This window comes from Arachis hypogaea, chromosome 19 (assembly GCF_003086295.3).
Source record: "Arachis hypogaea cultivar Tifrunner chromosome 19, arahy.Tifrunner.gnm2.J5K5, whole genome shotgun sequence".
Classification (NCBI taxonomy): Eukaryota; Viridiplantae; Streptophyta; class Magnoliopsida; order Fabales; family Fabaceae; genus Arachis; species Arachis hypogaea.
The window spans coordinates 10697564-10720747 of NC_092054.1; the positions used below are offsets into that span (position 1 = coordinate 10697564).

Sequence of the window (23184 nt, forward strand, 5' to 3'; positions counted from 1 at the left end):
GAGTTAAGAACGATTTTGACTATTAATCCGTAATTTGTAACACTCTATCCAAAATTAAATTTCAATTGCATCTAAAATAATATATATTATATAAAAAATAAAAAATAATTTTATATAATTATTTAATAAAAAAAAAAAGCAAGGGTTAAACCCTATCTTATCCCCAGATTCTGAGACGAAGCAAACTAACTGATTACAGTCTTCCGCTCCATCAACAACGGCAGCCATGGCTATCTTGGCGTTGCCACTTGTCATCTCATTTCTCAGGCCCAGCCCCTCCCTCCTCCGCCGTGCACCACTCGCCGCCACACGCCTCCCCTCGATTCTCCTCCGCCGTCGCCAATTCGCCTCCCTCCCCGCCTCCGCCTCCACTCCTCCCACTTTCGTCTCCCCTCACTCTTCTTCGGCACAACCCAACACTCTCCCGCAAGCTCCCACCCTCACTTTCCAACAAGCCATTCAGCGCCTTCAGGTCTTAATTTTCCCGCCATTTTTGTTTCTTGAGGTTTATGATAACCGCAAAATTTTACTAGAATTGAATTGCCTTTTTTATTTTTATTTTATGTTATTTTTTACCTCTCTCTCTCTCTCTCTCTCTCTCTCTCTCTCTCTCTCTCTCATTGGTGTTTTCAGGACTATTGGGCTTCTGTGGGATGCTCCATTATGCAATGCAGCAACACAGAGGTAAAATTTACTTGTTGTGGTGCCATTGTTCCCTCCTATTATCCACTTAAGTTGTTGTTTTCTTCTTCAATTGTTGTTGTTGTTGTTCTTCTTCTTCTTCTTCTTATTTCTTCTTCAATTGCTGTTGTTGTTGTTGTTCTTCTTCTTCTTCTTCTTGAGCTCAGGAGACAGTAAAAAATTTGAACTTTAAAAATTCAATTGTAGCAAAGAAAATGTTTTGCAATTGTGGGATTGTATTTACTTCTCGTCTTGTTTCTACTACTGATTACATTGTAATATTGATTTATTTGTTTCTGTTGGTAAAAATCACGATTCTTTTAATTTTTTGTTGTAATATTCTTTATGTGCTCTTAGATTTTTTTTGTTTTTTAAATTTGGCATCGTGTTTTTTTTGCTACGGTGCAGGTTGGAGCTGGGACTATGAATCCTCTTACATATTTAAGGGTTCTCGGTCCAGAACCATGGAATGTTGCGTAAGTATGCTTTAGATGTAAGTTCAATGATGTGTGGATCAACTTGAATATCAGTTTGGTTCAATAGAAGTTGTTTCCAGGAAATTACTTTTGAAAATAACTGAATTTATCCTCTTCTTGCAAACAATGGGATTCGAGGTGTATATGTCATTTTCACACTGTAGTATCCGAAAGTTGTAGCATATACTGGTGCTGAACAATGGTATTGTATTGGAATTTAGAAGTGTCTCTTTTTCTCTGCAAAGCTTTTGCTTCCAAACCTACTTGAGTTGAGTGTGTAACTTTTTTCTTCTTTTAAAATGTCTTTTTTGGTTATCTTATATAGTGTGAGGGTTTTGTTTCTGAAATTTCTGGCAATGTTGATTTTATGATGGAAGATATGTAGAGCCTAGCATCCGCCCCGATGATAGCCGATATGGAGAAAACCCAAATAGGCTCCAAAGACACACTCAGTTTCAGGTGAGCTTTATATGTCAATCACATTCGGGAATTCAAGTTGTAGATTAGTGTCAACAATAATTTTTGTTGTTTTCTACCATTGAGTTCTTGGTTGCTTTCAAATCTCAGGTCATATTGAAGCCTGATCCTGGAAATTCACAGGACCTTTTTATCCGCAGCCTATCAGCTTTAGGTAGTAATTGAGCCTAATATCGTCCAAGTTGACTGAAATAGATTATATTATTCTGATTAGTAGCTGTTGTTTTAATTTATTAGCATTTGGTTAATGGAGCGCATGCTTGTTGTAGGTATTGATGTTACTGCTCATGATATACGATTTGTGGAGGACAATTGGGAGAGTCCGGTAAGATATATATTTTTGGTCTATAGTCATTTTAATTCTGCTTATGGAATGGCATTTAAATTGCCATCTCCATATTGACGTATTGTGAAAAGAGTGTGAACTGAAACTGTATTGTAGGTTCTTGGTGCTTGGGGTTTAGGCTGGGAAATCTGGATGGATGGGATGGAGATTACGCAATTCACCTACTTCCAGCAGGTATTCATTGTTGTCTAGAGACAATTATTATTTTTTAATACATAAGAAATTGTTCCAGAGAAGAAAAGTTATCAAAGAGCTAGAGGACGATATATCCTGCGTAACTGACATGGGAATTTTTCATAAAAAGAATGAAAAAAGAAAAAAAAAGAAGATTAATGGTTTTCTTATTGTATGTTGATTGCAACCTTTGCTGTTGACTCATTTGAAAAAATGAAACCCTTCAATTTTACCTTCTTGTTCTTATTTCTCCTTTCACTCCAGGCAGGAAGTCTCCCGCTATCACCTGTTTCCGTAGAAATCACGTATGGCCTTGAGCGTATCATTATGTTACTACAGGTCTGTAGACTAAATTGCTTTTTCTCCTCTCTCAATATCTATCATCTTTTAAATAATTTTAGAAAAGGTTCTTAATTTTTTTGACAGGGAGTTGATCATTTCAAGAAGATCAAATATTCCGATGGAATTACATATGGAGAGTTGTTCTTGGAGAATGAGTACTTGACTTTTTGACTACTTGCTTTTGAGTTGCATCTGATTTTTCTGAGTTATCATCAAGACTGTTTATTTTATTTTAATCTATTTTGCATTTAGATTGTTTCTTTTTAAATCTCTTTATTCTTTTGGACTATTACTACTCTATTCTAATGACCATTATCATGGCTCAGTGAGAATAGAGTACATAAACTGTGAATGTTGAAAAGATAAGGTGAAATATTGTAAAGCAAGAAACCAGTTTCAGATATGCAGAGGGATTGGAAAGGTCTTCTAAAGTGACTAGTTTTATGAGTTTCTTTTCATAGTTTTCTTTTCCTGGTTTTCTACGTTGAGGATTTCTCTTCCTCTAGTCCTTTGTACATAGGAAATTTCAGTGGAGGAAATTAAAAAAAGGGGTATCTTCCCCTATCAACATAGGAGTGCAATACCAATTTCTTAGTGGCCCACTAAGTATGACTGGAAGACCAGAGCAGCGCAGATAACTTTATGCCACTGCCTCCTTATTATTCCTCAAGTTAGTTATATCATTTTTCACTGAAGCATAACATAGCCTTGATTGTACAGTAGAGGAATAAAAATGTCTTTATGTTTAATAGCATATGCCAAAGAGATAAAAAGTTACATGATACTGAAATAGAAAGTAAGCAGCGAACAAAATTGCATACATTTCAACATAAATTTTGTTTGTGTATATATTGATGCTTTAAAAAATTGCCTGTAATTTATAAGTCTGAACCTGTTCATTTGGTGCTATCTAGTTTCTGTGTTGTTAATCTAGACTTCTGTATCTCTTAATGGTGATGATATTCTGTTTTTCTGTTCTAGGAAAGAAATGAGTGCATATTACTTGGAGCATGCCAGTGTTGATCATGTTCAAAAACATTTTGATTTCTTTGAGGAGGAAGCTCGTAGATTACTTTCTTCAGGCTTAGCAATCCCTGCGTATGTTTATGCTATTTAATTTAACTGTGTATTGTATTATTGCTCTTATTATTCTGAGTTCTGTTTGCTTCTTCACTGTCTTTACTTCTGATGTATGTTTTATCTCTACATGCTAGGTATGATCAGCTTCTAAAAACATCTCATGCTTTCAATATATTAGATTCCAGAGGCTTTGTTGGGGTGACAGAGCGTGCTCGATATTTTGGTCGAATGCGTAGGTAATGCTTGTTTCCTGAAATATAACTTGGATTCTTGAAGGAGATCTATATCTAATTGCATCACTATGAAAGAATTTAATCTTGGTTGAGAATTACTCCTTGAGATCTTTCACAATATTGTTCAGTGCAAGTCTCATATGAAAGATTTCGGCACATAGTAATTTGTTCTCAACTCCTAGCTTTAATATGAGTGTCATATACTCATTTCTGTGCAATTGATAGCTCTCTTTCTTCTATCCAAAAAAGGAAAAGTAAATTGATGATTCCCTTTTAGTGTTAACTTTTTTATTTTTTAGATGAGAGAAGAAATATTATTAACATGAACGGAATGACATTACACAAAGGATGAAGGATACGTGAATAAAAAATACATTAAAAGAGCAAAGCTATCCGATTTCTCTGCATATAAGAGAAAAGATATTGTTAAGGACTTGGGCTTTATGCGGTGCCTGAAGTCTCACATTAAGTAGTATAAGGTAGCGTTTGTTTTGAGGTACTGGGACGGAGACTGAGAGACTAGAACTCAGTATCATGTTTGTTGGCCCATAGACTAGTACTAAAATTTCAGTCACTGTTTCTAAAATTTTAGTATTTCAGTACCTCCAAAAAGTGGGAACACAAGGGACTGAAATTTTTGGAGACAGAGATTGAAACTTTAATAACATTTTATACCTAAAATACCCTCATTTCAATTAATTAATTCCAACTTTACCCCTTGTGCAAATTAAATTAGAGTTTCATCTTTATCTTAGTCTCTGTCTCCCATTTTACACCAAACACAATACTGAGACTTATTTCCGTCTTTGTTTTTCAGTCTCTGTCTCTCTTCCAAACGCTACCTAAGATACTTGATGTTGTATTTAAGGATGTTGGTTCTTCTCTCTTAATAGCTAGCTTTTAAGATGTGGTTCTCTACTTTTGTTAGGTTAATTATTGTTCCAGAGCCAGGTTGTCGGCACCATGGAAAGGGCTACCTATTGGCTGGATTAAGGTCAATACTGAATATTGATGGCCAATAGCCAAGTGGCTACTGCTGGGTCAGTATTGATAGAGTGAAGCCATCATAGACATCAACTCTCTAGGGGAGGTGCATTGTTAGGGATGAGTATTATGGGGTTCCCAAAGTCTTACATCGAGTTGTATGAATGTCTGATGTTTATTTAAAGAGAGTGGTTCTTCTCTCTTAATAGCTAGCTGGTGCGGTTCTCACTTTCTTAGATACTGAACAGATATCTATCTAAAACACACTATGTACACTTGCACCAGGCAGATGCAAGATGCTGAATTGCATCCCGCAAGACCTGCTTGTCTGAAAGCCTTCCATTAGATGCAAGAGTCACACTCCTACCAAGTACACCAGCTATGGCATCTGTTGTGCACTTTGTGGGCAAATTGTTATGAACTTTTTGTTCTTGACATCTTTAGTCTAGTTGCATCATGTAAAATTTTCCTCACATGTAAATAAATTTATCTATACTTCATTAAGATAAGGTCTAAGATAATTATTAGTAGAGTAATATAGCTTTTAGTGTGTTTTCTGATAAATTGATCCAAACTTGGACAGGTTACGTATGTTGTGGTACACTCGTTGCAATTATATATACTCTCATGAATAGAGTATAAATGATTATCAAGTTAGGGTCTCCTGTTTTTCTTTTATTCTTCTAGCTTCTGTTTCTTTGAGGATTTCTCAATATTTTTAGGATTTAATAGTCCATGGCATAATGTTATTGGTACAGTTTTAGCTATGCTTCTTTGTCTTGATTTCAGTATTTTGTGATGTTTTACTTTATTTTGGTTTTCTTCAGTTTAGCTCGCCAGTGTGCACAACTTTGGTTGAAGACTAGGGAGAATCTTGGCTTCCCTCTTGGTTTCATCTCTGAACCTGATAATTTTGTATTGCCAAAAGAAGTTCTTGAGGCTGCTTGTGAGAAGGTTAGTTAAGTGGGTCAATTGAGTCCCTTCTCAATGTTTAGTTTTGTTTAAGATTTATGGAAAATTTACTTTCTTTATGTAAGATCCATAAGCTAATCTAAGCACTCCTTGCTTAAAAATTTTAAATTATTAGTATTTGAGCCAGTTATTTTTCATCAGAAATGCCGTCATTATTCTATTAATCATTTTTGTCTACACTTTCATCTTCAGCATTCAATGATCTTTTTTTTTCTTTGTTAATGATTAGAGATCTAGAATCTTGGCCTTCATTTGACATCTTAAGCTTGTAGGAGAGTGGATTTTTGACATTAGGGCATCTATGATTTAGTGGATCAGAAAAGCTTACTAATAGTAGGGATTATGACTTATTAGTAGATGATTTATCTTTTTGTAGTCCATTGAAGGGACAATTGCATATTTGTTTGTGTCAATTAGAATTGAAAGCTATGGTGTTATCGCCTAGAGTATTAAAGCAATGTAAAGCGATATTAAAAATTAGCCCTAACTCTATTGACAAACATAAGTTTCAACTTTGAACAGGAACTGGTCCCTGTACCATTAGCACAACTTGCTTGCTCTGGATTCATATTCTGTGTTTGAGATATATTTTGAGGGTCTAATACATATCCTGTAGAAATACTTAAGATTTATGGGTATCACGGTTTGGAAGAGCTATGAAATCTTTACTTTCATGTGGCTTGATGTTTTAATTGCTGGAGGTAATTTGTTTGTTTGTTTATTTAACATTATGTTTTTTGGTTTTGGGACAGAGGAAGAAATTCCATTTTTAGGGGAAAAACCATACAACAAAGCATGACAATACCTTTATAGGTTGGATAAAGGAATACCATCTAACACAAACTGACAAACTTAATATGAGCTATTTGTCCCTAGAGTAAAATGTTGGTACTAAGAGTTATATGGTTTATTCAGGCTTGAATAATGTTTTCTAAGCTGCATATGTTTTAGAGAAGAAGGAAACAAAAAAAAATTGAATGAGTGTCTTATTGCATATGCATTTCTCTTTTATTTAGATATGAAATTCAAGCTTTATTTGGTTACAGGTGCATGATCAGTCAAGAGCATTTGTTCTTGAAATTGGAACAGAAGAGATGCCCCCTCAAGATGTTGTAGATGCAAGCAAGCAAGTATAACTTTCTTCATGTGATTAAAATCATGGAATTTTCTTTTCTCCAATTTATTGTTTGTGGAACTTATCTTTTATTAATAAGTATATTTTTTCTCATCCAGTTTTGTCATTATTTATTATTAAATTAATTGTTCTTCATTATCATCAAATATTGATTCCTCTCGTTATTGTAGCTGAAAGATTTGATGCTGCAATTACTAGAGAAACAGAGGTTAAAGCATGGCAACATGCAAGTTTTTGGCACCCCACGCAGATTAGTGGTGAGGGAATAAACTTATGTACAACTTTTGTCTCTAGATATTTTGGGATATAGCTCTTATTTTCTGCATTTCCCCCTAAACATGCCATAGGGATAGCATTTCTCACTTATCTTTGATCTTCTGCTTGTAACTATTATGTGGGAGCTATCATTTCTCATATGAAGAGATTGGAAGCTTTCTATTCTTCTTGATATTTTAAACTTCCTTGCAGTTTCTTCTCTTTTGATTACAACGTTCTTCTCTTTATTGTTTACTTGTTATCCTTCATTTCTTCTAGATGCTTTCTTGGATCAGTTTGATCCGGAAAACCTGAAAACTGAAATTATATCAACAAAAATTACTTGGGTTGGTTTGGGTAATTGGTTCATTTTATGAAGTCATACCCAACTAAATCAATTATTCATAGTACAGTTTTAGGTTTATGATATTTCAGCTCGATTGCTCAAATACTCAATAAGATCCTGATTTTCTTAAAATTATTTCTAAGCTTTAATGTTTTTCACTTAAATTTTATTGATAAAATCACTTTGAATTTCTTTTCTAAGTCTATTAACAATATTATTAAGCATCTCATAACCAGCTCTACCATCGTCGTCATAGTCATCATTGATGTTATTGTTATTGTTTTTATTATTTATTATAATTGTTATTATTGTTGCTGTTATTATTATTATTATTGTTGTTGTTGTTATTATTATGATAATTATAATCATCAATCTCATCAATTCATCATCATCATCATCAATATTATTAAATTAAATTAGTTTGATTTATTTTTTGCACAATATTGAACGAAACCAATCAGTTTATACCCTAATTCCTTCCTGCAGTTGTTACTTCAGTTTTCTCTAACTAGTAGATATAATGTAAATGAATTTGCAGAAGTTCCAACTTATGATTTAGTACACAGAATGAGAAATTTTCTATAAGCTGTTATCACAATGCATACCTAGAAATGTTGAAGTAAAACATATATTAATTGTGTCTGTTTCCTGTTTTGAAATCCACAGGTTGTCATTGAAAATCTTTCCACAAAACAAGCAGAAGTGGAGGTTGAGGTTCGAGGTCCTCCAGTTTCAAAATCGTTTGATCATGAAGGAAATCCAACAAAGGTTTTACTCTGTCTGAGTAGTTTTATAATCATGAATTGCAGTCAACTACTTCTGCCTTGATTTTTTTATTTCATGTCAGGCCATTGAAGGATTTTCCCGTAGATACTCTGTTCCACTGGACTTGGTATACCGAAAGGTTGATGGTGAGTATCTGAAGACAAAGCAGTTGTGTTGTAGGTTTGATTGTGTTTCTTTTTTGTGTTTTTGTCGTACTCAGTACATTGTTACGAATTGTAAGTAGTTCAGATTGATGCTTTATGTTGTTTGTAGCTCCTCAAGGACTGCTGTCCCCCCCTCTTTTTTTTTTTCCATTTTTGTAGTGGTCCAATATGTTTTTTTTTTCTTCAAAAGAATACAAAAACAAAAACAAATTCATGTGTCTCTTCCTAACTTAAACTTTTGGGATAAGTGGTTACATGATATAGTATCAGAGCTTTTGTGACCAATGGTCTCAAGTTTGATTCTTGTTGCCCCCATTCTTCCAAAAAACGGGATAGAATTTCAGCACAAGGCAAAAAATAGACTTATGGTAATTCACGCTTTAAGCCTAAAAAGGCTGCATATGAGGATGCTGTTAGATATATAACTATTCATGTGCTTTTACTTAACAGTCTTAAGTTTTTGTGATAAGTGGTTTCGTGACGAGACATTTGCATAGCCACTAGTTCATAATGCAGAAAAATTAATTGGCTTGATGCATCATCATTTGCTGCTTTTATGGAAAGGAAACTTTATGCTATTAGATTATGCTTTCTCTCCCAATTTAAATTTCCAGTCAGTTTTCCTGTTAATATGCTACTGTTGCTTCTTGACATTGCAGGAAAAACAGAATATGTTTATGCTCGTGTGAAGGAGCTTTCAAGATATTCTTTAGAGGTTTTTCTATTCATTATCTTTAAAAAATCTTGCCGTCTATGTTTGTTTAATGTTTTTTTTTTCCGAGGATGCAAGTTCCATGGTTAATATAATATATCAAATATTTATGTGGCTTTTTCCTTAAACCTACAGGTAGCTTTGATTCTAGACCACATATATAATTCCATATAGTAACACATATTTAACAAAATAATTTCAAAATGATTTAGAGTCAACTGAACTTTTCAAACAAATTGAAGCAAAATGCCCAAGAAATTCAACCCTTATGATCTGGACCACAGAGCCAGGACACACAACATAAAATACCAAAAAACGTGTTTCCTCATTTCCATAAGGAAATGCATCAGAACAAGGGAAGAACAAGTGTCATACAATTTCTGAGTAAGCACTAGACATTACACATATGTGAGGGGAAATAATCTTGTGTAGTTTATTAGGGAACTTGTCTTTATTGTTAAGTGTTAATACAATTGTGTACTGCAGTTTAAATAAAATACTTGATGTTAGGGGGAGGATTAGATTGGTATAAGGTTTATAAAGAAGTATCCTTATTCATAGAATGAGCGAGGACTGAAAAACTCAAAAAAGGAAAATTTCAGGCTAATTCCCTTGAGATCACAAGGATTTGTTCAGACCACTGGCTCATGTATTCATCTATGATTTATTTGTGTTTATTACTTTATTACACTTTGTAAGAAAATGTCATTGCTGATTATTAATTATACTCTTGTTAGGTTCTGTCTGAAGATTTGCCTGCTACTATTTCTAAAATATCATTTCCAAAGACGATGAAATGGAATTCTCAGGTATGTGGGATTTGAAGTGTTTTCTGTATTAGAATGATATGTTATAATAAAATGATAACAATATCTTATAAAGTATAACGCTAAACATTGAATAGTATTATAGTTTTATTAGGCCTCATACTTTGAGTCAACTTCAGGCTGGCCAATAGGGCCATTTAAGTATAGTTGTACTTTATTGCAGCTATTAATTCAATTTCCATACTGTTCATCGTTCATGATAGTATTATACTAGATACAGGAGTGCGTAGTTAACCGTATTTGATGTTTGGATTGTTTTCCATAACAAGGGGGAAAAAACATGTTTCAATGAAAAACAACTAGAATCATTGTTGCTCAGTTTTATTTAATAAGAATCTTCTAGTAATTGGATTTATTCAGCCCTAGAGGAAATATTTGACAAAGCAATCATTCTTTGTTCCATGGTGTTATAAAATACTTGCAAAGCTTATATGTGATCCTATTTTGAAGTAAAGGAGGCAACTGGATAACTAACATGGTCCCTTTTCATATATAGGTGATATTTAGTAGGCCTATCCGTTGGATTTTGGCTATGCATGGAGATGTAGTAGTCCCATTTATGTTTGCTGGGGTATTGAGGTAATTTATTCTCTTTGGATATTCTCTCTACTATCCCATCCCCTAATGCATGTGTTCAGGAGTAAGTTTCAGCTTTTTCATTTTTTTTGTAAGCACCCTTGAATAGATTGTTATTTGCAGTAGTTTGCACATGTAACACTCTTTCCTTGTCTCTTGAGATTAGTTTCAAACCTGAAACCTTCTGTTGAAAGACTGACTGTTCACTATTAGTTTCATCCATAATTTATAATTTGACATGTCTAGGATTAAGTTAGTTTTAGATCCAAGAGTAAAACCAGAACAGAAACCATAAATAGATCAAAGAGTAAAACCAAGAAAATTCATTCTTGCCTTCTAAATCCAGCCCATAAAGAATACTAATTATAATAACTTCTCTTTGGCACCGTCTTTTTTTAAAATTATCTGATGGGTGAATAATACTTATTATTTTCTTTGTATAATGTAGTGGAAACTTATCTCGTGGTCTTCGCAATACTTCTTCAGCTATCCTCCAGGTGCATTCTGAAGCTGAACTATTTTTATTTTGCAGCTGCAAATTTAGTTTGTTTGGTCAATAAGAGACCCAAAGATATAATGATATCATTAATAGACTGTTTTACTTATTTGCATTTTATTTTGTGCCGACAGTATCAGGTTTTTATACATATCAATGATAGTTTTGTACTTTGAACATCATCTGTACATTCCTAAGAAACACATTCACATTAATATAGCTTGATGTCTTTTCTGGTTATATTTGTGTGTGCTTGTGTTTTCTTCTTCTCCATTGTTCTCTCCTTTTTTTTGTCAAGAAAACATTTTTCCCTTTTTGCTGATGATCTCTATCTTTGTAATATTTTGTGGCTTAATAAATTTATTTTATAAAAATAATTCTAAACTTGATCTGCAGGTTGAAAGTGCAGAATCTTATTCAGTTGCAATGAAACATGCGGGAATCAATGTTGCAGTTGAGGTATGAGTAGATAAGTTGTGAAAATAAATGTAGCACACACACACGCACGCGTGTGTATATATATATATATATATATATTTTATAATAAAATCGGTGCAACTGGCAGGACCGCAAGAAAATGGTTGTTGAGCAATCTAATGCATTAGCAGAAAGTGTAAATGGCCAAATTGTTATTCCAACAGGCTTGCTTGATGAGGTAGGATTTTTATCTTCTGTTTGTGCAATATTGTTGCATATGTGCATTTCTAAGAATTTCTACTTCCATTTACATTTAGGTTGTAAATCTTGTTGAGGCACCTATTCCCGTGCTTGGAAAGTTTAAAGAAACCTTCTTGGCCCTTCCAAAAGAACTTTTGACCATGGTGAGCACTTCGTTGGCATTCATATCCTGTTCTTCTTTAAACTAGTTAAAATGATAATTCTGTCTCACATGATATGTGTAGGGACATGTCTAGCTGAATTAGTTCAAAGGGTGATTTATGCATTCTTTGTTGAATTTTGAATGTAACATATAGTATCTGATTGTAATGCTTAAATGTGTAACTGCTTGTTGTTTAAGTTTGTTTCCATCTTCAATATTCAATAATATAGTTTTAGGGGAAAATGAACAATTTTTCCCTTTACCATCAATTCATCACTTGAGAGAAAGATTTGTTTTCCCTTTAAGTTTGTTATCCAATACCTGCTAGACCTTATCTTTAGGCAAAGCGGGGCTCTAATAGTACAAAAGATGCAATGATGTTTACAAAGAGAATCCTTTTGTGGATGAAATGGCAATCATTATTTTTGTGTTTGGTCTCTGGCTGAAAGACTAGATTGGATGGAATACTTAATGCATCTTGATTATAAAAAACGAGAGACTAATCATTAATCGATATTGAAAGTTGAAACAGTGACTAGCTATTGTGTGCCATGCCTGCAGGTTATGCAAAAGCATCAGAAATATTTTGCTGTATGTGATGATGAAGGACAGCTGTTGCCTTATTTTATTGCTGTAAGTTCTTTCCAATAGATCAATCTCCTTGTATAACTGCATGCTTTTATATGTTTAAATGGGGTTGGGTTTTCTTTTAGGTTGCAAATGGAGCAATTGATGAGACTACTGTGAGGAAAGGAAATGAAGCTGTCCTCAGGTGTTCTCCCATCATTTATATATTGTCTATTGTAAATGACCTTACATACAGTTCATTGAAAGGGAGTTCGTATGATATTCCGCCTCCTTTCTTTGGTACAAGTGCCCGTGATGAGTTATTAAGAATTTGTTGGTTGTTGGTTAGTTGTGTCTGTCTAGGACCAACTTTCTTCAAGGTGAAGGCCCTTGAATGGTTTATCTTTCTCATACACTGCAATAGTCTGTTAGGCTTGCGGCGTGGACCATCTGAGTTCCAATCTACTTTGTGACGAAATATGATATTTTTAAAATTGGGGATGAGGAGGATTGAACTTCTAACCATCTTTTGTCTCTATTTTGATCAATGAAGATCACCCTGATTAATCTTCTAAGCAGTTTCTAATGATCCTATACTGGAGGGAGTGTGAAATCTTTTGCTTCCATTATTTGCTCTCAAGAACAAAAACTTGAAGATTTGCACAAATGTAGATGTACTCATATCTTGTTTGTTCTTCCATAAGGTATCCACTTTAACTGAACATGTTAAATCACATTTTCAGGGCTCGCTATGAAGATGCCAAGTTCTTTTATGAGATGGACACTCGTAAAAAATTCTCTGAATTCCGGAAGCAACTTAAAGATATTCTGTTTCATGTGAGTTGTATAGAAAACTTATAGCTAAAAAACCTTGCCATTTACTATACCTTCCCCCTCCTTTTTCTTTAAATAAGGCGCAAATAAATTCATACAAGGTGGTTGTGAATACCGTGAAGACAACATGGTTAAAAGTTAGAGATTAATACTGATATGTGTAAGTTGTTGGAGACACAGTGCTTAGCCTTTAATAGCTTGTTTGTTTGCGCAACATTGAACGAAACAGGAGAAGCTTGGAACCATGTTGGATAAGATGACTCGTATAGAAAACATGGTGATTATGCTAAGTTGCATCCTGAATATTAGTGAAGATAAACAACAAATCATCCGGGATGCTGCCTCGCTTGCTATGTCTGATCTTGCCACTGCTGTTGTCACTGAATTCACCTCACTTTCAGGAATAATGGGGCGTCACTATGCCATTAGAGATGGATATTCGGAGCAGGTTGTTTAATTTTAAGTTGGTTATTATTTGGCTAGCTTAGATGTCATGTTGCAAAACCTCCTTGCATAACATTGCTTCTTTCCTTGTCACTCTTTATCTTTGCAGATTGCAGATGCCTTGTTTGAGATCACGCTTCCTAGATTTTCTGGGGACATGCTACCTAAGAGTGATGCTGGCATAGTTTTGGCCATTGCTGATAGGTACAAGTTATAACTAATGGCAGATGTGGACTTTTCCATGTTTGTTGTAGAAAATGTATCTAGCAGACTAACAGAACTCATTTCTACTAGAAGAAATAAAGCAACATAGGTTCATTTTAATGAATAATGCTCAAATGTAGAACTTTATATATAATCTATAGCTACATTAGTTATTAAATAGATGTTTATATAATCTATTAATTAGGCATAGTCAATTTCATAGAATAGATTTTAGATACTGACTTACTATGGCTTTGCTTATGGTACGCTTAAACTTTCCAAAATTGGGAGTTGAGATTCAGTTTGGAAAGACTAAAAGGGTATCTGATTTAAATAAGTGTTAGTTGCCTTCTTGTGATCAAATGGTGGATTTTGCTTTTTAGCTGTTGATAGTACTTTTGTTTCTCATGACATTGGCAAAAGCAAAATTTCTTCCCCAATTCCTTAACATTCTTTTTCTTTTATTTGGAACTTTCTCTCAAAGAACTTTTGAATGTGTTTATGACATGATAGTTATCTGCAGATTAGACAGCCTGGTAGGTTTGTTTTCTGCTGGATGTCAACCTAGTTCTACAAATGACCCATTTGGTCTGCGAAGAATCTCCTATGGTCTTGTAAGTATTAAATATTATTTTTCAACTTAATTTTTTTCTTTCATTAATTCCTTTTTTCCTTTTTCTTTTCTTTTTTTTGGGGGGTGAGGACTTAAAAGGCATTTATTCAACACCTTGGAATTTAAATGTTTGCATTCATTTACTCTATCTTTCAGGTACAATTGTTGGTGGAAAAGAACAAAAACCTTAACTTGAAAGAGGCTCTGCAACTTGCTGCAGATGCACAATCCATCAAAGTGGATCCGCATGTAATAGATGATGTATGACGAAAACCTTCACTCCTTACTTAATTCACTATTTTACTTGCTTGATTAATTGTTATTTTGATTTTGATTTACAACTTTCTATGACATTAAAGTTTGGTGATTATGATTTATGTATAGGTACATCAGTTTGTTACTCGAAGATTAGAGCAGTTTCTGGTAAGTATTATGTTTGTATAGAAAATATTTAGTATCACTCGTCACCTCTATTTTAGTTCCTAGAATAAGCAAATAATCCACATACAAACAAAATAACACCATTAGAATCATAATCAAATTTACTATAAATGCACTTATCAGAATCATTCACGTTATATCCATCGAACATTACCTTCTCAAACTTTTCATGCCATAAATCACAAGAATCAGTCAAATATTAGAATGTGCATTTTCATTCACAACATAAGAAACACTTAGGAAAAATAAACCATTACTATAATGTCCTTTCCCCACAAAACTACTACATTTAGAGAGCACAACATCAATTTTATAATTAACTTTACACCAGCATTGGTTAATAAAGACAAACATAATTTTAACAACTGTCAGGCATGTGTAGATCATTAACACAATACTTTATTTTGTTAACAGGTTGACAAGGGAGTGAGTGCAGAATTTGTTCGTTCTGTCCTTGCTGAGAGGGCAAAATTTCCCAGTCTAGCAGCAAAGTCAGCATATAAAGTAGGCAACTTTGTTTCATTTCACTGCATTTTTCCTTTGACACAGTAATGGTGTATTATTTGTTAGTATATAAGGGTACCTATCAATAATATTAATGAATTGACCTGTTTGTTGTTTAAGTTCTCTCTTTCTTGTTCTCTAATGATCTATGATGGAGCACTATGGCATTGTCCACTCCTTGTAGCCAACTCCACTTAGTGAACAACACTTAGTAGTTGTTGTTTTCATTGTTCCCTAACACTAAAGATAATTTTTGAACTACAAGAAACAAGCACATATTCATTGTTCATTTGTTTATTGAAGTTAGTTTCTGTACAACTGGAAGCAAATTATTTAGATTGGTCCCTACAATTTTTCTTTTTGTGGGGTTTGGCAGTCCCAGTCATTTTATTTTAAGGTTCAGTCTTTATAATATCATACTTTAGTTCTTAGTTCCTACAATTAAGTGTCAGTTCTTATATTTGCTACATATTTTAGGCTTAGCTCGATAGTTTAGTTTACTTTGGTTTTGATCTCTGAAATATCACAACATAAATAGTCGAAAACTGTAGGAACCTATATCAAACCAAAGGCGTAATTTAATACAAATCTAGGGAGCAAAATAGTAAGTACTTTTGAACAACTTATGCAGTCCTAATGGTTTACATTGACTGATTTAGATGGAAGAATTATCAAGAGATACACTTTTCCCTAAAGTGGTTGAAGCATACTCTCGACCAACAAGAATTGTCCGTGGGAAGGAAGGCGAACTTAATATGACGGTATTTTGTTTATTATTTCAGTTAATTGTGTTTCAAAACTGTATGTTGGGGCTTCCCTTTCATATATCAAGTTTATATGATGTATGGAGTAAATGTTTCATTAATAAACACTATATATAAACTAGGATTTGTTCAGTAATATGAGAAGACACATGCTTAACACGTGCTTATTTCTAACAGTCAAATCCTAAACCCAATTTTTGAAGGAGCTATAAATAGCATTATTAAAGCCACAATATTTGGGGATGTATTTAGTAAATGAACGCCTATACGCATTCCAAGGCATAATATACATCATGGCAATAATTCACATGGTAATGATAACCATAAACCTTGGAGTTCTAGTTGGTTCTTGTTGTGGTTTTCGTCAAGAATTTAAAAATCAGTAGCAAAGTTGCGTACTAGTGTATTTAGTTAGGATATATGATTGTTAACTCAAATGTAATCCTCAAGAAGCATAGAAATTATACTCATTCTTTTGAATACAAAAACAAGAAGGATAACAATGCCGGATCAGTTATTGATCCATGTAGCTAGTCCTCCTACAGTTAGTTTGGTAAAATGGTAAAAATGGTGGTCTGAATTTCATGTATCTATTTTATAAGTGAAAACATACCCAAAAAAAATGTGTATAAATTTTACCATGAGTTTTACCCAAAACCAAATTGACAACTAGTTTCTATGCTATAGCTGATCTTTAATTAATGACCACATGTATGATTGACTTTTATTTTACAATTAATACTTTTGGCATGTTCTCAATATGGGAACTTAGGTGGATGAGGCTGCTTTTGAGACAAATGAAGAGAGAGTTTTATGGAGCACATTTTTGTCAGTTAAAGAGAGCATTAATCCTGGTATATATCTCTAGCTCCTATGTATACTGTTGATATTTATTTAATGTTGCTACCTTTCAATCTTCATGACTACGGATTGTCTTTTGTCTCTGTATTTGCTTGGCACTCCTTTTTTTTTTTTTTTTTTCTGTGCATATAATTCTTTCTACACGGAACTTTTTTCTTATTTTTCAATTTGCTTATTTATCATGATATTGATATTGTCTTAATTTCACAGGTCTTGACATTGATGATTTTGTTGAGATTTCATCTCAGCTAATACAGCCGCTTGAGGATTTTTTCAACAATGTCTTTGTTATGGTGGTATGTTAATCTTACTGCTCAATTAGAGGATTGGCTTTTGTTTTTCATATATTTGTTGTTCAACAATGCCTCTATTGTTGTTCTTATACAGCATGAAAACTCGATCGAACCATTAACAACAAATTTAATTTAATTTTGAATTTTTGATACACTATCGATAATAATAGTTTTACACTACACTATCAAAATTAATCTTGCAAAACTTTGGTTAGCACAATTGTATAATTGAACTTAAAAAGTTTCCTTCTATATTTCTTGTAACTTGAGTTGTATAAACTCCTAGAAATATTTAATGTGGAATGAGAATGAAAAACATATCTATATTCATTGTGGAATGGTATAAAAGTCTCTAATCTTTTTATTGCAATGCAGGATGATGATAAGATCAGAAAAAACAGGCTAGCTATGCTAAAAGAAATTTCTGAGCTTCCAAGAGGAATAGCAGACCTCACGGTTCTTCCAGGATTTTAAGGATCCATAAACATAATATTTATTCCTCATAGGATAGACCAATTAGTTTTTGTTTCTTGGTTTCATTCGAGTTTGTATATGCTACCTTGTGGCTTTATTCTTGAGGATAGGGGCTAGTTTGTAAATTAGTTGTAGCATATGTATTATCCTTTTGGATATTCTTCATTCATCATCATATAATAAAATAAAAAACGCAAACTTTTTTTATATTCTTGATTTCGTATGTATTTCTTTTTCATGGATAAATATAACCACTCAATTTTTTTATACAACTTTTTAAACAATACAAATTAAAACGACTTTTCTAAAATAAGTGTTGGTAAATTGAAAAAAAAAATTGAGAATTAATTACTTTTGAATTAAAGTAATGGAATTATATGCCCGAAAAGCAATTACTTGGGCATTCTTTGGAAATTAGAGGTAAACTACTTTGTGGTTTATTATTGTACGATAAATATAATTATATACTCATTTAATACATACTCTAAATTTTCTTTGCATAGTTTATTGAATATATAGTATTTGAATTAAATTTCAAAATGATTAACTTATTATATTATTTTTATAAAAATATTAGGTGTTCAAGTCTTTTGAGTAGCTAAGTTGTTAAAAATAAAAATTATTCGCGTTGTTGCTTCTTCTTTTTCTTCTTCTTTAATGTCGTTGTCGCTGCCATTACTGTCATCGTGTCATCGTCGTCGTTGCTGCCACCACTGTCTTTTTTAATGTTGTCGTCGTCGCTGCTGATTTCTTCTTGATGTTGTTTAATTTTTTCTTTCTCTCTTTTTTTTCTCCTCATTCTTCTTTATCATCATCATTGTTCTCGTCTTCATCTTCTTTTTTCCCTATAAATATTCAGAAAACTAAAGCACAGAAATTTTAATGCGCAACACATAAATTTTGATGCAGCAAAAATTTGTGTACTATGCTTTAAAAATTTGTGTGCTATGTGCAAAAATTTGTATACTATACCAATAAAATACGTATAGTATACAAGGTACTGATGTATATATCACAGCAAGTTACAAACTTGAAAAGTCAAGAAATCCAAGAAGCGGTTCTTCGATTTTTTAGTTGGTTAAATTCTATTGAAGTTGTAGTTAATTCCTTGACTTAGTCTTAGATGAACTTGTATATTTTATAAGCGTCCTTAGTTGTAGGGGATACAATAGTTTATTTTCATAACTCAATTCTATCTAGTTTTTTTCTGTTGTAGTTCTTTCCTGCATCTAGTGCACAATTTTATTTTCTTTTTCTATAATCTAAATATTTCGTTATTCATTCATATAATACATAAATTTTAGTGTATAACACAAAAATTTTAATTCATAATACAAAAATTTTGATTTGTACCACAGAAATCTAGAGGATTACATAACTAGAACTGACTCACCCGACTAACAAAATACATTCGTAATAAAAATGTGTGCTATATGCAAAAACGTGTGTGCTATGTTTCTAATTTTGTGTTCTATGTGAAAAATATTCGTGATATATCAATAAGTTTGTGTTTTGCTTCAAAAATTTGTGTTATATCAATAAGTTTTTATATTCTTCAACAAAAATTGATGTGCTTTAGAAAGCCCCCCAAAAAGAAAAAGGAGTAGTGAACTAGTAATATATACAAGCATTTTTGTTTTTGCTAGACTTTATACTAACTTAGTCAGACTTAGTTACAAAAAGACTTGTACACATAACATCACTCATTTTATTTTTTTTGCTAGACTTTATATTAACTTAGACTTAGTTACAAAAAGACTTGTACACGTAACATCACTCATTTTATTCCTGTATAAGCATAAATTTGATAAGTATTTATGTAATAAAGTATATTTATTACATATTTTTATACTTACTTTTATTCAAACTTTAATTATGGATTGAATCGACTAAAATGTGATGATTTTAATTGTTATAAAACTATACATAATTATCGCCTCTCATTCCTCTCTTGCCCTCATTTCCATATCCTAAAGACCCAAACCTCTCTTCTCTTGCGCCCCCCAAATCTCCAGACTCACGCACAACGGTTTTGGGCCTATAGATATGGGAATGAGGCCTGCTTAAATTTGGGCCTTAAGCCCATACAAGTTTCCTCCGATAAGAGAGAACCTTGGCGTGGGGACTGGGGACTCCACAAACTCAAAACGACACCGTCGTCTACATGCAGTGGAAGGTTGAAATTGAAAGAAAGGCACCCTTGACCTCAATATTCTTTTGGTCAGAACTCAGAACCATTGATCTCCTTCGATAATATGCAAAGAGCTTCATCACGATGGCGAAACTTGTTCTCTATAAACTCTTACATGTTTCAACAGCAATCTTCTTATGCGTTTCATTCAACCCCGTGTTCCTATGACAAATGGAAGAGTAAATGGAACTCCGTGAGTTTATTATCTCTTCCTTTTTCTCAATTGCGCCGATTTTTTTTTTTTTTGTCTCTTTTTTGATAATTTTTTTTGGTCTTGCATTGCAGGATGTAAGAAGTACTGGTCATCATCCATCTAAGGTATGCATTTCAGCTAACATTTTTCCAATAACCGTGGAATATTTTGTTCCATTTTTTAATTTTTTTAATGCGGTTAAAATTGATGTTTCAATACACATTTATATGGTAAACTAAGCTAAGCATTGATGTTGTTCTTTATTAATATCTTTGATTCTTTGCATCACAACTCAACTTTGATATAACACGTGTTAATGTTCTTAATGTGCACATAGATAGAATTTCCTAATCTATATACTCCTATATATATATGAAGAATGAACAATTTTTCAGTGCGGTATGCAATATCTGAAGAGAAGAGATTCATAGAGAATTCTTATTCTAGATTGAAACTTGTTAGCATAGTAGCTAGAATCTTGATTTTACTATTAAAATCTTTCCATGTTATGATTTTAAATGAGTCATCCGGTTTTATAAAATTTCTACTAGGTCAGATGATTTTACGATTTAAATCTTGTTACGATTCATTGTTTTACGTATTTACTTTACTTTTTTTATTCCGCATAAAATCTCGATTTTCTTTACCATGCTTGTTAGGTGGTTTAGGACTTACAACCCTACCTGGATGTAGTTATTTCACTGATTTTGCAAATGTGAACTTCAGACTCATATCAAATATGTTACCCGGCAAAAGCGTGCTGATGCAAAGAAAGCTTTAAAAAATCTCCTTTACAATAGTGGTTCCTCTAAAATTTCATTTGAGGTATGCTTTCTAATATCTTTGTTGTAATGTTTTATGTTTTGGTTATACCTGATACTTCATATTGTGCTTTGTTTGTATGAATTAGAATTGCTTATTGTTGACAATTTGCGTGATGATTTTTGTTTACGCACCTTTCCCTAGGACAAGGAAACAAAATGGAACTCCGACTGGTATGGAGATCAAGATCATGATTCAAAAAGGTTTTCCAATAAAGATCAACCAAGTTCTGGTCAGCGGTTTGGCGGAAAATCACAAAAGAAAACTAAACGTGAGTTGTTCTTAGTATTTAGTTATTACATTGTTCCATAACCTGTGTTGTTCCAACTTTTAATATGTAAAGGTCCTTTGTTTTCTATTCTCTTGTTTGCATTAATCTTCTTTCTATCTTAATGATATTATCTTTTATTTTCCTAATCATTGATCTCCATTTTAAGTTCAGGAAAGATCAGAAGAGAAAGTTTCTGCGAGGACTTTGATGATGGTCCGGAGCAAATCTTCCAAGCAAGATTTGGTAAAAAGTGGTACACATGGTCTTTTACTAATTTGAGGGGATCTTCTTCTGAGTCTTCCACGTCTGACTTTGAGTGGAGGGAACACTCAAATAGGACAAACAAGTGGAGAAGCGTGAGTGACATAGAGTCTGATGATGATGATTCATCATGTTATGTAGGATCAAGTTCTGATAGAACTATTCTTGGTCTACCTGCCACAGGTCCTCTAAAGATCGAAGATGTTAAAAATGCGTAAGTCTTCAGGGTTCCTTATTCAGTTCTGGTTCTTGTCTTTGGATATACACACATTAAAATTTCTCATAGCTCTTTCTTACCTGTGTAGTTTCCGGTTGTCGGCTTTAAAATGGCATCCTGATAAGCATCAAGGCCCTTCCCAGGTGAGTTAAAAATATTTTTTTGGCCTATATCTATGTCTTAGAAATTGGCATTGCTTTATATTATAGGGTAAAGTATACCTTTTATCCCTGAAGTTTGTTAAAAGTTCCAAAAATACTCCTAAGTTTCAATTTGTCTCAATTTTGTCCAAAAAGTTTTCGATTTGCATCAAATTTATCCTTAACGGCTAATTTTTCAAAAAATTTATGACCAATTTAGCAATAATTTCACAAGAACAACCTTCAACACAAGTAAATTAGACATAGTTATCATCCATTGTTGGATTTGTCCTAAATCTTTTTAAAATTTAGCTGTCAGGAATATTTTTTATACAAACTGAAAACTTTCGAAACAAAATTGAGACAAATTGAAACTTAGGGATATTATTAAAACTTTTAGTAAACTTGAAGGGCAAAAAGTATACCTTATATTATAATAGTGCCTTCTAAACATGAAAATTTTGATTACAGTATTTGTTTCTCATTTCCGCGTTGTCTTTCTCCTTAACGGATCTCTTTTTTGCATTTTCGCCTTTACGTGATAGCAGGCAATGGCTGAAGAGAAGTTCAAGCTATGTGTAAATGCATACAAGTCGTTATGCAATGCTTTATCCACGGCTTAGGTGAATTTCAAATCGGTTATTTATCTCCATCATATTCAGAGCTGGTTAATGTTGTGCGATTAAATTTAATTATTTCTTTGTATTTCATTCATAATATATTCAAGATTTGAAACCATTGAAAATGATAAAAACAAGTGCTAACTCTTTGACTGAGAAGAGAAGTGAAAGGGTGTTCAGTTGGAGAAATAGTTATTTATCAACAGAATTTTAAGTAATAAGCACACGAAGGGTGTTGCAATGAAAGAAAACTGTGGGATGTTTATTCTTGTGGATAAATAGTAAGATCACTAAATGCTAATTTTTAGCCTTTTATCGGGATTAATTCAAACTTCAAAGAACCAAAACTTGTGTCTGGATTTATGTTTTCTCCGTAGATCTTTACAATGCAGCATAGCCATAGGGACTTCAATAGAAGCTGATGATGATACATTACAAATTTACAACTATCAAGATAGTTTTTGCCCCTCCTATTGACAAGTATCTTCTAATTTATCATTGGAAAAGTATAGGGTACCAACATATTATCTACCAATTTCTGCCAACTCTTATTTATAATTGTGTTTTATGGAAGTGTGTTCGTAGATGTGTCTAATAATTAATATATTT

At 33.0% G+C, this 23184-nt stretch overlaps 2 protein-coding genes across 5 annotated transcripts; both read left to right on the forward strand.

Annotated features, from left to right (window-relative positions):
• Nucleotides 1-140: 140 nt before the first annotated feature.
• Nucleotides 141-18067, forward strand: LOC112776135 (glycine--tRNA ligase, chloroplastic/mitochondrial 2). Of its 3 annotated transcripts, none has more exons than XM_025820158.2 (36): nucleotides 141-472; nucleotides 634-684; nucleotides 1090-1157; nucleotides 1535-1616; nucleotides 1725-1788; nucleotides 1904-1959; nucleotides 2077-2154; nucleotides 2419-2493; nucleotides 2581-2651; nucleotides 3478-3594; nucleotides 3711-3812; nucleotides 5621-5747; nucleotides 6812-6895; nucleotides 7071-7157; nucleotides 8168-8269; nucleotides 8349-8412; nucleotides 9090-9145; nucleotides 9880-9951; nucleotides 10466-10548; nucleotides 10994-11042; nucleotides 11438-11500; nucleotides 11607-11696; nucleotides 11776-11862; nucleotides 12423-12494; nucleotides 12575-12633; nucleotides 13172-13265; nucleotides 13492-13710; nucleotides 13816-13910; nucleotides 14434-14524; nucleotides 14680-14784; nucleotides 14908-14946; nucleotides 15379-15468; nucleotides 16128-16229; nucleotides 17005-17086; nucleotides 17304-17389; nucleotides 17762-18067. In XM_025820158.2, the coding sequence occupies exons 1-36, from the start codon at nucleotides 227-229 to the stop codon at nucleotides 17858-17860; spliced, it is 3207 nt and encodes a 1068-aa protein (XP_025675943.1). In that variant the 5' UTR covers nucleotides 141-226; the 3' UTR covers nucleotides 17861-18067. The 3 variants fall into 3 exon arrangements, with proteins under 3 accessions (XP_025675943.1, XP_072083570.1, XP_072083571.1); XM_072227469.1 differs by having other exon boundaries at nucleotides 165-472; nucleotides 1090-1174; XM_072227470.1 differs by having other exon boundaries at nucleotides 175-472; nucleotides 1090-1425.
• Nucleotides 18068-19807: 1740 nt separating this feature from the next.
• Nucleotides 19808-22876, forward strand: LOC112779398 (uncharacterized). 2 transcript variants are annotated; one of them, XM_025823639.3, is made up of 8 exons: nucleotides 19808-20244; nucleotides 20337-20369; nucleotides 20971-21069; nucleotides 21211-21337; nucleotides 21509-21580; nucleotides 21740-21812; nucleotides 21904-21958; nucleotides 22504-22876. In XM_025823639.3, the coding sequence occupies exons 1-8, from the start codon at nucleotides 20116-20118 to the stop codon at nucleotides 22576-22578; spliced, it is 663 nt and encodes a 220-aa protein (XP_025679424.1). In that variant the 5' UTR covers nucleotides 19808-20115; the 3' UTR covers nucleotides 22579-22876. The 2 variants fall into 2 exon arrangements, with proteins under 2 accessions (XP_025679424.1, XP_025679422.1); XM_025823637.3 differs by having other exon boundaries at nucleotides 21509-21812.
• The last annotated feature ends 308 nt before the right edge of the window (nucleotides 22877-23184 follow it).